Raw genomic sequence first — 12,085 nt, forward strand, 5'->3', positions numbered from 1 at the left:
TGATTCCATAAAGCCAGCATTTGAAGAGTTATATAACAAGTCTTCAGGTGATCGAGAAGAGGGAGTAAAAAGAAAACAGGTAGTACACATAATCAACAGTATGAATCAGAAGGTTGCTCCATAACAGGGCAAATAAAAATTTAAAGTGCAAGTCTTACACATACAAGTGAGAGCTTCCTCTGGTGGCTATTTAGCTGCATTCAGCCGCCTAGAACAGATAGCCTAGATTTGTGATAAATGAATTTATCAACAAAGAATGTTACTAAACTCTAAGTTAGTTTATCTGCTAACCTCTAAAGGGAAATTATGCAGACCTTTCCATAAGAGGGTAGTGGTTCAGCAGGTCCATCCCCATTTTCCCTGTGCCTTCAGGAGCTGGTTCTGATGACTGGACTCAGAATTTCTCATCTGACAAAATGTGTGGTTAAGATGGAAATGACTATATAAGCCTCGGTGCAGCAAGAGGTAATTTTAGTCACCATCAACCAGGCACAGTTTCAAACCTAAGATTTATACCAAAGTGAAAGGCCCTACACAAGTACAAAGATCACTCATCTTTAAAAGATGCAATTTATCCTGACAAGAACAGTCCATATGTGCTTCCAAATTCATCCTAATAAAATTGACTCCAAATTCATAGCAGATTAAGAAAGTCATAATTAATTTAGCACAATTCTGTCCCTTTTTCCATCTAAACGAGCTACTTTATTTCCTGGAAAATATCAATAGAATATTACCCCTATTCTAGGACATGAGAATTATTGCACATCAGTAATTCATTTTCCCCTCAATGATTTTCTCAGTTGATTTCTTTTCATCATCTGTTACATTCATTAAAATATGTTTTTCATATGAAAGTAGATGTCTAGAGAAGAAAACAAAAATGCTTACAAGCAAATGGATTATTATCTCCTCCTGCTCCTCAAACATTCAGTTTATGGAGCCTAAACTGAAAAGTTTCACTTACCCTAAGATTCTAGTATTATCTTGAGTTCCTAGGCTGGCAAGGGGCTAGTTTGCAAGTTGGTGGAATAAAAAAAAAAGTTGTCACACAGCCATATCAAACTATCTCTTCTTGTGGAAGGTGCTGAGAAAAACAGAGGTGTCACTGAAGTATCTCTGAAAGACACTAAAATCTAAGCATCAAAGCCAGCATGGTATGGTTTAGAGAACAGTATGCCCTCTTATTTGATTTTCTAAGACCCAAACTATGCCATTTTTTTGGACTCAAGTCAACCAAGTCTTTTATGGTCTTCAGTGGACTTCTAGGCATATTTTCTTACACTTTCCCATTTGAGCAGTTTTTGAAAACTGTGGTCTCAAAATTGAATCTAAAGCAAACTGAAAGTGTTTCTAACTGGCTGCAAAACCCATAGGAATTGTGCCAGGGGGCCTATTTTCCTGACTCTCCTGCTAGTTTCCAGAGGGCAGACACTAGAAGTCTTTCTAGGTAAATCATTCACTTTTAAGTCTCCAGAGCTGCTCTGTCACTACCCTGCCTGCTACAAATGAAAATGAACTGGATTGCATCAACCACATGGTCTGAAATCATCAGGGCTCAAATTTCCCCAGTAGAGAATGGTAAGTGCTATTATAAACAGCCCTCTGTCCCTGAGTCACTGGCACTCGTGATCACAAACCAGGGGCTGTCCCAACAGCTAGTCAGCAGCCTGCCCAGCTATACACACTTACAAAGGCAGTGAAATCCTGCCTGCAGTGTGCCCTGCTGGTATGTGGCCATAGAAATTGTGTGAGAGAGCCAGAGTTAGGAAACCAATAAGCTTTAAATCAAGAAAAAAGTAGGTGAGCTAAGGGTGTTGAGAGAACTTTGCACAATTGCATTTTTTTCCTGGGAAACTAGTGAGACATTAAAAGTACAGCTCCTGAGCTATGGCACATCAGAGAAGCAATACAAAAACTAGGAAAACCAAACCCCTAAAATCCCAAATATCACTTTAATGATTGTGGTCACTTGATTGGGACTAACATGGAAGGTTTGGTCAAAACAACAAAAGCAGCCTCAGTCTTATAAGGCATGATCTACAAAACAAAGGCTAGGGCAGATAGAGATTATAAGGAATGTTTCCTTTGAAACCTTTTATCACTGAAAAGTGTACTCCTATAACCAGCTTTCTAGGCACCTAAGTATAGCCTGAATAAAATTTCCTACTTTTAAATGAACTGAGTTGACCATAAAGCACTGACAAAAGAAAGGCATGGATGGTGGCCTTGAGGGAGGAGGTGAGGAGAGATCCAGTAAGTCCCAACTTTGCCACAAATTGCAGAGGGAAAGCAAGGAATTGTGCCTTGTATTTTAATTCAATTTTATTTCAAGATATATATTGATATATTATACAAATAGATATTAAGTTATTTCAGAAAAATCTTTAATTTAGGGACAGGTTATTATCTATCTCTCTAATTCCAGCCCAGCATAATTCCAGGCATTTATTTGTTTCTAATAATTAATGTTCAAAACTTCAATTATGTGAAACAAAGTAAAATAATAAAGGAAAATGATGATGCTTGCTCAATAATAAAATAACTATCTTAAATGAACAAAATGTAAATTGTAATAAATGTCTAAATTTTAAATATATTGAGTAAAATAAAACAATTTGAAATAATTATATGTGTATTTTATATATATATGTATATATATATATATATATATCATCAGTTATGTACTCTTTTTCTGGAAAGACTTCTAGCTCCTGCTCTTAAGTGTATAATTTTCTGATTAGAATCTCAGGAAAACACAGCTTCTAGAACAATTTCTATGATTTTTATTAGAAACACTTTCATATTGCTTTTGATTCAAGAAACCATAGACTTCAAACAGTGTTCAAACCACATGTCCATTTTATAAATTTAAGCCACAAAGGTCACTGAAGACCAGTTGGTTTGTCCTGCAAATGGCATACATATTGGGGGAGGGGAGTGTAGGAGCAGGGGGACAATAAATGGAGGACAGAAACCCAAAGAGAAGTGAGCCCCTAAGGCAGCTGAATGGCTCTCTTCCTTTTTCTTGACAGTGTTCAGATTAGCCCATAAAATCATGAGGAAAAGAGCACACACAGGTGGATTTACACTTCATTCTTCCCTACTCCCACCTGCTTAGGAAAATGGCTGCAAGAAGCTAAGCCGCACAGCCAGCCGTGGAATAAAGTTGTGGGAAGACTTCTGAGGAAGCCCACAAATGAACTTCTGTAACCTTTGTTGGTCTTTTAAAATTTGTCATTTATCTTCCTTAGTAGCTTGGGCAATAACACCTCAGTGAGTCCTAATTTGAACAAGTGTCAAAATGGAAATAAAGGTATTAACTATTTTTTAAGTATTACATAACCAGGGAAACCAATAAAGAATGAGCTGTCTCATATATAACTGACTTGGTTTCAAAATTGTTTTGTGTTCCTCAAGAAATCCCATTTTCTTAAAATTTACATTTAGCTCATTTAAAAGAATCATAATTGGGCAAGCTTCATCTATTTTCTTCATTATTTCATACAATTGAGGTTTTCTAATTTAATTAAAAAAATAAGCAGTCTAACTGAATAAGTATAATTTCCTTCTCCCTCTCTGGCCCTTTCTTTGGATTTTAAACTGAGTTTCTCTTGAAGAGCAGTAAAAGGCTCAGCTGAAACAAATTCAAGTATCTGTGATCTCTTCTATCCTTTTTCCCCCACTTCTCTCCACTTGAGTCATAAAGCTGTCCTTGTCCTATAGACAAGCTACCTAGAGACACCTAGCTCAGATCACATTAAGATTTGTAGATAGTGCCAAGTATTCTACATATCAAATCCTTCATTCACTCAGTCAGTCAGTTGTCTTTTCAAGCAAATAGTTTCCAAGCAGGCCTTCAGAAAAACTAACAGAATTTTAAGTGTCACAAGTGGACCGGGGAAGGTGATCTAGAGAGTCTTTGGCAGTGCTCCTCCTCAACTTCAGCTTCCCTCTTCCCTCTTCTGGTCACCGCAAGGCAACCAACCTTCTCAGGCTGCCCAGTCTTAGTCAAAACTTGCCTGTTGGTGTTAACTTTTTTTAAGGAGACAGGGAATTATGGAGGTGGTGGTAGTTCTTACACAAAACAGTACTCTACCAGACGATGACTTTATGGTACCAGTGGCCCACACCAGGCCTTGCCAGGTCCTTCCCAGCACATCCCACACTTGCTTGCCCACTAAAAGAGTCGTAAAGCTGCAGAAGGAACCAGGGCTTAAGAGAGTTGCCATTTTAATTTGAACCTTTTTCATTTACCATTTACTACTCTCCTACTGTCTTTCTCTCCTGTTTTAACCATTCTGTTTTACCACTATCTTGCATTCTTCTGCATTCCTCCCTTTTCCCCTCATACATCCACATAAAGGAAAGTGCCAGAGCTTTTGAAAATGGAGTTTAGACTACAGTTTCCTGTGGGACACAAATAGCCCTATGAAAAGTATGTGCTGACTTAGGAAGTCATAGCATTAATCTACTTAATTCATTAAGTAGATTAATGCATTAATCTACTTAACATCTACTTAATTCTCCCAGAGTATCCTCCTCTGAGGTTGCTCTGCTACTCAAGACCTTTAGTAAGTAGCAATCAACTGGCATATTTGGAGAATAACACCTGCTGCCCACAGTGACAGCAAAGAGAAAATTAATTATTTAAAAAGCTAAGAGGCCAGACAACTATTCTGGCCAATATTTCCAACATGCCAAAAGATAATCTTTCAATATGGGAAACTCAGTCCAAACAGTCCATATAGAATAAGAAAGTAATTTCAATACTTAGCAATTCCAAACAGAACAACCATACAAAAGGGAGTGAGCTCCTTACACCAGACCCAACTGAAAATCAGTACAGCAGATGAAAATGGTCTAGACAGAGACAGTTTAGGTGCCATTAAGAAAAGGAGTTTCCAAAAACAAATAAATGAAAAAGCAAAAGGCATGTTCTTCTGAACCCTTTTAAAACACAGCCACTAAATCTTCCACTAGAAGCACATTTTCAAAATATATATATAGATCTATAGACTGCTAGAACAGAAAAACATATTGGAGATCATAAAGTAAGGTGATAGTTCAAATTCACAAAGCTCAGAATGAAACAAGGCAGAGCTAGAACACATCCTTCCTAAATTCCAGCCCAGTTTTCATCCTGCTCCACAGATTGCCCTTCCCTGCTCAACATGGCTTTGCTCCATGTTCAAATACTTAAACCTATGAAAACCAGAGCCTCCATCATTAAAGCTTTAATAAAGGAAAATAGGTTAAAATAAAGTCCCTCATTCAAATACATCTCAGCCTCCCTGGTGGCTCAGATGGTAGAGAATCTGCCTCCAGTGTGGGAGACGCAGGTTCAGTCCCTGGGTTGGGAAGATCCCCTGGAGAAGGGAATGACAATGCACTCCAGTATTCTTGCCTGGAAAATCCCATGGACAGAGGACCCTGGAGGGCGGGCTATAGTCCATGGGGTCACAAAGAGTCAGACATGACTGAGTGACTAACACTTTCACTTTCAGTATAACCCAAGGAGAGAGAAACAGGTGTGGCCAAAAAAAGAAAAAACACTGGATGGGGAGAGCTAGGCTTTCCCACCGACTCATTATGTTACCTTGTTCCAGTCTCTTACCCTCTTAGAACTCTCTTGGATCTCTAAGGCCTCTTCCTGCTTTCATATCTTATGGAACTAGAAGATCATTCTGACCCAGAAATGTGAAGCCTGGCCCCCTAAAATATGGCTTTCACAGAAACAAGGAAATTTTCTCTGGTCAAAAACCCAGAAGTCATCTTGATTCCTCACTTTCACCCATACAGCAATCTTCTTGACTCTTCCTTCAAGGCACATCTGGCATAAAAATCAATTCACACTTCCATTGCCACCTTTTTCTACTCAGAGTCCTTCCAATGGCCAACAAGCTTCAGTGGTATGACTCCCTATGACCTCTCCTACTTCATCACCTGCTACTCTCTCCTCCTGTACTGCCTTCCATGCATACTGGTCCTCGTGCTGTTCCTCACATGTGACAGTCACTGTTCTCATTTCTTCACTTCCTTCAGGTCTTTGCCCAACTATCTCTTCAAAGAAGCCTTCTTCAGCCAGTCAATATAAAGACTACCCACCCACCCCTAGGACTCTCCAGCCTTTCTATATTTTTCATAACACTTATCAGTCCCACTCTATTTTTAGTTGTCATTTCCCTCTTTACCCATGTGAATGTATGCTGCATAAAGACAAGAGCTGGTTGACCATGCCAGAACAAGAAAGTCCATTTGAGAATTCCAGGAGGCTGGCAAATACCCCTCCACTGCTTTTCAGATGGGATTCAAACTATCCTAGTACCTTCTTAGCAAAGATGCTTCTGCCTAATTTATACAGAAATCATTCCACTTCCTGTTATTTCCAGAACTGAACACTATCTGCTCTTGATAGTTTCAGAAAAGAGTACTTACAATGAAATAAGCTCTGAAAGCCTTTTTGGCAGATAGTGAGCAAACAATGACAGTGATTTTCAGCAAGGTTGTGTTCAAGTCTCTCAACAAGTTAGGGTACACATGCCATTTGCAATCACTGGAGCTACTTAGTTTAAACTTTTCAGGCTGGGAGTGTGGCAATGAGTGAGGCAAGCCACAGGCGCCAAGTGGTTAATTATATTTTCATTGCTAATTGCAGGCAGTTCTCTATGATTTTCTCACAATAGAAAGAACATCAATCCATTTGAGAGTTCTCCCAATTTCTCTTTCTGTCCTCCAAGGTCAATGAGCTCCCTTCTGGGTAAAGGAACCATTCTACTCTATTATCCCCATTCTCCAGCAATTATAAGGACATTGTTCACAGGCTTTGTGAAAGAGTTTCCCTCTTTACATTTGTGTTTCAACTGTACATTCATAAACTGGGCTTTCTTCAATCCTTTTCCCCAAATTGTCTAACCTAAACCTGGAAAACAGGAAATGCTGCCTCTGAGTAGTTCCTACAGCATCCTCACCCCTGATACACTTCTTTTAGGCTTGAGGTCCTCTTTCCTTTCTCTCTCCTCTTTTGAATAAAACTGTTAAACTTAGGACACCAAACAGGAGATACTGGTAGAGCTGCATTGTAGTGGAAACCATTGCTTAAAATACCATGAGAAAGTAACAGGGTCTGTGTCTGAGAAAATCTCCCTGAAACATCATCCAAAAATGGAAAAGTCTTTTTTATGATGTTGTGAAGAACTGACTCCAAACCTGGAACCTCATAAAGCCATGGAGTCGAGTCTCCAATCTTTTATCTTACAGATTTTCAGGAGGGAATAAGTCTAGCTCTGTGTCACAGACAAACCTTCTGATACAAAGTGGGAAGGATCTTCCTTCACTGAGAAGATTATAAAAATGCTGCTTTTTTCCATTAAACAGTTTCCATTAAAAAGCATCCTGCTTTTTTCCCCTATTAAACAGTTTCCCTGGTAGCATCCCACCACACTGCTCTTTCAGCCTCACCGACAGATGTCCACCAGCTGGTCCAGCTCAGGGCAGCTACACTCGTACATGTCCCGGCAGCTCACGTGGCTCTGGTTCATTAACTCCCCCAGCAGCTGGACCATGTTTTCAGGTGTTTCTTCACATATCTTCTTAAACTGGAGCACTCTCGCAGCCTCACTGTACACGTGCTTTGCCCGCTGGTAGAGTTTGAAGGTGAGCACTTAAGAAGGAAGGTTATGGTGGACAGAGTTAGAAATAGTTACTGGCCAGAAAAAAAAAAAAATTCAAAAGAAAAAAAGAAAGAGTTACAGTGCAAAGAAAAATATAGTTATTGAGAACTTCCATTTCTGTCTTTATTATTAATACCTTAGATTTTAAACAGGTCTTTCTGAAAGATTTCCTTATAGTCTAAATTACTCTCTTTTCAAGTCAATTTTGCTTTAAGGTCACACATCTAGAAAGTGGCAGAAGCAGAACAAGTCATGATGTCTTACCCCACAGCCACATTCTTTCCACTGTGATCCACCAGAAAGAACCCCTGAAAATGCTTATGCTAGAACTTTTATTTATAAAAATGTTTCTTAGAGATAAGCACAATTACTTCTGTATGTATGTGTGTAAAAAACCATATGTATATATGTGTATATACTGTAGCATTATTTATCACAGCAGAAACTAAGAATGAATCCACATTGCTAACAACAGAAAATATTTTTAAAATTATGCTACATCTATTAAAAAATATGCTATACTACTGCTACTAAAGCATTATATTACTCCATGGGAAATTGTTCATTATTAAGTGAAAACATAAAATATAAAACTGTACATTTTAATTTTAAAAATTATAAGAAAGCATCAAGATTTTAACAGTCATCATCTCTGTGGTACACTGTGGGTGGCTTTATTTTCTCCTTGACGTATTTCTGTGCCTTCCAGATTATCTGGAATGACTCTTACTTCAGTTATAGAAACATGTCCTACTGCAATGACTGTGTTTATAGTACTCATATGTTCCCTTGAATAACAACCAAAACCTTCTTACCATTTTTACCCATGCTGAACAGTGGCTGAGTGAGTGTAGTGCCTCTGGAAAAAACTTGAAAAATACATGGAGGCTAATCTGCCTGTCCTGCTGGAAAGAGCCTGGGCTAAGAATCCAAAGGTCTGTCATGTCTTCTCAGCCATGTGACAACTCACTGTATTCAAGTTGCTATTTCTATAGGGCTCTATTTCCCTATCTTCAAAATGAAGTTGAAAATTATTTCTCAGGATCCTTCCAGCTCTAACATTTAATGATTCTATGAAGAACTCCCTCCAAGCATTCCCCTCATATTGTTATATTTTGGGAAGAGGATGATAATTGTTATACTCTCTGCCCTTCTCTACTCTGCTACTGCCCCAGGAGGCTGACCTGGTTTGACTACACCAGCGGGCTCCCTTGCCTTTAGATTAGAAAAAGGGCGAAGATCAACGAGAGGTGGGAGGGAAGAGAGTGAAGTTGTAGGATCTCTCCCTGGCTCCCTCCTTGCAGAGCCACCTGAAGCTGGCCCTGTCCCCCCAACTGAAGGACACTGAACATACTTTCAAGGTAGCCTTTTCTACATGATTCTCTCTTCCAGGGTCTGCCTCCAGGTTCCTCTCCCCTAGAATATTACTGCTTTTTCAGTAGTGCTTTTATAATTTTATATTAAAAAATACCAAATGCATGACAACACACTTAAGAACCAACAAATTATATTAAAGTTTTAGGTTATATTTTTTTCCCTTCCACAGTACCACCCTCATAACTCATATACTTATCATATACTTTCCATAGTAATTGTCTCCACAAAGTTTGCCAACTCCTAAAGACAGAAACCAGGTCTTCTGGTTCCATGCATTCGATAGTCTGCAACCTTGTACTCCATAGGACCTTCACCAGCGCCTTACGTGACAAGTGCACAATGGGTGTTCACTGTTGAACACTCAGAAGGATGATTTAACTCCAGTTCAAAATCAAGATACCTCCATTTAGACATTGTTATTAAAAAAAAAAAAAAAGTGTAGTGCTAGTACTCACAGCTTACTAAAAATGTAGAAGTTGAGGAAAGTGGACAGCCAGATTCCCTTTGGTATTGAATCTACAACTACTGATACTACATAGGATGAAAAATAAGACAAAAAGTGAACTTACAAGTTAAATGTAGGTGGGATAAAAATACAACAACATGCTTTGCTCCACCAGTAGCCAGGTCGTGTGACTCAGTGCACACTGCAGTGTGAATTTGTTATTTCCATCAATAGGTTCAATGGAAATGGGAATATTACATATTATTGGGAATTGTTATATATTAAAATATTTTAGGGTCTACGTATAAAAATCTCTTAAAGTAAGAAAGTCTTAACAATACCCAATACTGGCACATAGCATCTGCAGCAAAGTTGTCTGAAGAAAAAGCACTAGTAGATTTAACAAGAACTCCTTCAAAATCCCTGAATAGAGAAAGGAAAAGATGGGCCATTGATAGGCATGTATCTACATTAGACAGTACCAATAATTTTATACATGTTAATATAATCCATGTATATAAAGAAAGCTGAGTGCCGAAGAATTGATGCTTTTGCACTGTGGCATTGGAGAAGACTCTTGAGAGTCCCTTGGACTGCAAGGAGATCCAACCAGTCCATCCTAAAGGAGATCAGTCCTGGGTGTTCATTGGAAGGACTGATGTTGAACCTGAACTCCAATACTTTGGTCACCTGATGCGAAGAACTGACTCATTTGAAAAGACCCTGATGCTGGGAAAGATTGAAGGCGGGAGGAGAAGGGGACGACAGAGGGTGAGATGGTTGGATGGCATCAGCAACTCGATGGACATGGGTTTGGGTGGACTCCGGGAATTGGTGATGGACAGGGAGGCCTGGCATGCTGTGGTCCATGGGGTCACAAAGAGTCAGACACGACTGAGCAACTGAACTGAACTGAATATAATCCAGATTATAGAATACACATTTTGAAAGGGAGGAAAATGACTTTGGTAACTATAGTTTAAAAATAAGCTTTTTAAAAGTTGACACTGAAACAAAATGTTTAAAATTCTAGCTTTAGGATTCCATATGTTTCAGTTTTATTTGTGAACTATTTCACCTCCCTAATCATGGGCCAAGTTGCAAAATGAGAGCACGGGGGTAGGGTGGGGAGAATACATAAGAAGAGAATATTGGTTCATTTTTACTGTAATGTCTCATTTCCAAAAAATCATCTAGTTTCCAGGTCCACTGATATTTATGGCTGCAGCACAAAAGGCACAATAAAGCAACATCCACTAACATTGTAAAATAGTGCTATTTAGCTGACAAATTGCTGTGCTATGTCACAATTTGTAAAGAATTTTTTAAACTTCAAATTATATACAGGACAACAAAGGAAATACAATAGCATGTTCCATATGCCCATCGCCTAGACTGAACAATAATTTTTTGAAATATTTGCTTCAGTATTTTGCTAGTGTTTTAAAATAAATTATACATGTGACATTTCCTTCCTATATAGTTCAGTGTGCAACTCTATAAAATACGAGTATTTTCTTACATAACCTCTGTATCATTATCACATCTAACAAAATTACCAATGATTCCTTAACATTGTCTCATATTCAGTCCATATTTAAATTTTCCCAGTTGCTTCAATTTCAGTCAATTTACAGCAGGATCCAAGCAAAGTCCACACATTATATTCAGTCTTATGTCTAATAAGTCTCTTTTAATCAAGAATTTACAGCGATTTTTGATACTCTGGAATGTCAATGTCATATATATATATATATAAAATACAAATATATTTTAGAGCCATATACTGTAATAAAATTCAATAGCAACAACAACAAACAGTCCATTAGCAAGAGCATGCTTTGGTTTTCCTCTAGGACTACATAGTTCTTTAAGATTAAATATTTTTCCTTTAGGATTAAATATTCTCAAGTAGAAACTATCTAGAGAGATGTGGTGTTTTTTTTTAAATTAAACCTCAGAACTGGTGTTCTTATTTGTGATAAGAAACATTCAGAAGGTACTGAGCAGATTACTAGAACCTCCCTGTGTCTACTCTGTTTTGTCAAGTGTCCCACAGCAAGGCTTCAGGACAGGAATGTCTAATAAGGACTCTCGCTGGGCGTTCTGAAAGTGCTTGAGAGACTGCCATGGCTCACACCCCCTGATCAGTAGTAACTCAGACAACAAAGGAAAGGGCAGAAAGGGCATCTGTTTTCAATTGTGATACAAACATCTTGCCAAAGGCTACAACCGATTTGGAGACCACCCTTCAGGAGGGAAAGCAGTTCTGCATTGGCTGGACATCACAAATGCTCTCTGGATCCAGGGTTCTGGCTTGTTATATGCTGGCAATTCAGCAGGTCTCTGTTGTGCAGATACCAGAAAATCCAAGAAAATCTGAAACTCTGTGGACAAAGCTTTCTTCCTTGTCCAGTTAACTTTTAAAATGGATGCTCTATCTCTCTTATAATCCTTGAGGACAATTATTAAAGGATGAAGGAATTGTTTCTTACTGCATGAATGCTCACTGCTATATGACTACTTCCAACACGAATACGTTTAAGAATATAGTACCAGGTGCCATTTTCCTGAAACATTGCCAGTGTCC

At 38.5% G+C, this 12,085-nt stretch overlaps 1 protein-coding gene across 22 annotated transcripts in view; it reads right to left on the reverse strand.

Annotated features, from left to right (window-relative positions):
- The window catches only part of GALK2 (galactokinase 2), a 154,062-nt gene that overhangs the window by 20,615 nt on the left and 121,362 nt on the right, over positions 1-12,085 (reverse strand). For all 22 annotated transcript variants that reach the window (XR_014059124.1, XR_014059125.1, XM_081508412.1 and 19 more), the window contains one exon: positions 7,462-7,663. Coding sequence is in view for 20 of the 22 variants with exons in the window: in XM_081508412.1 (XP_081364538.1) it covers positions 7,462-7,663 (202 nt within the window). In the remaining 2 variants the exon portion in view is untranslated. The remainder of the gene's footprint in view (positions 1-7,461; positions 7,664-12,085) is intronic.

Source organism: Giraffa tippelskirchi, chromosome 7, assembly GCF_054371585.1.
Source record: "Giraffa tippelskirchi isolate mGirTip1 chromosome 7, T2T-mGirTip1v1.2.pri, whole genome shotgun sequence".
Lineage (NCBI taxonomy): Eukaryota > Metazoa > Chordata > Mammalia > Artiodactyla > Giraffidae > Giraffa > Giraffa tippelskirchi.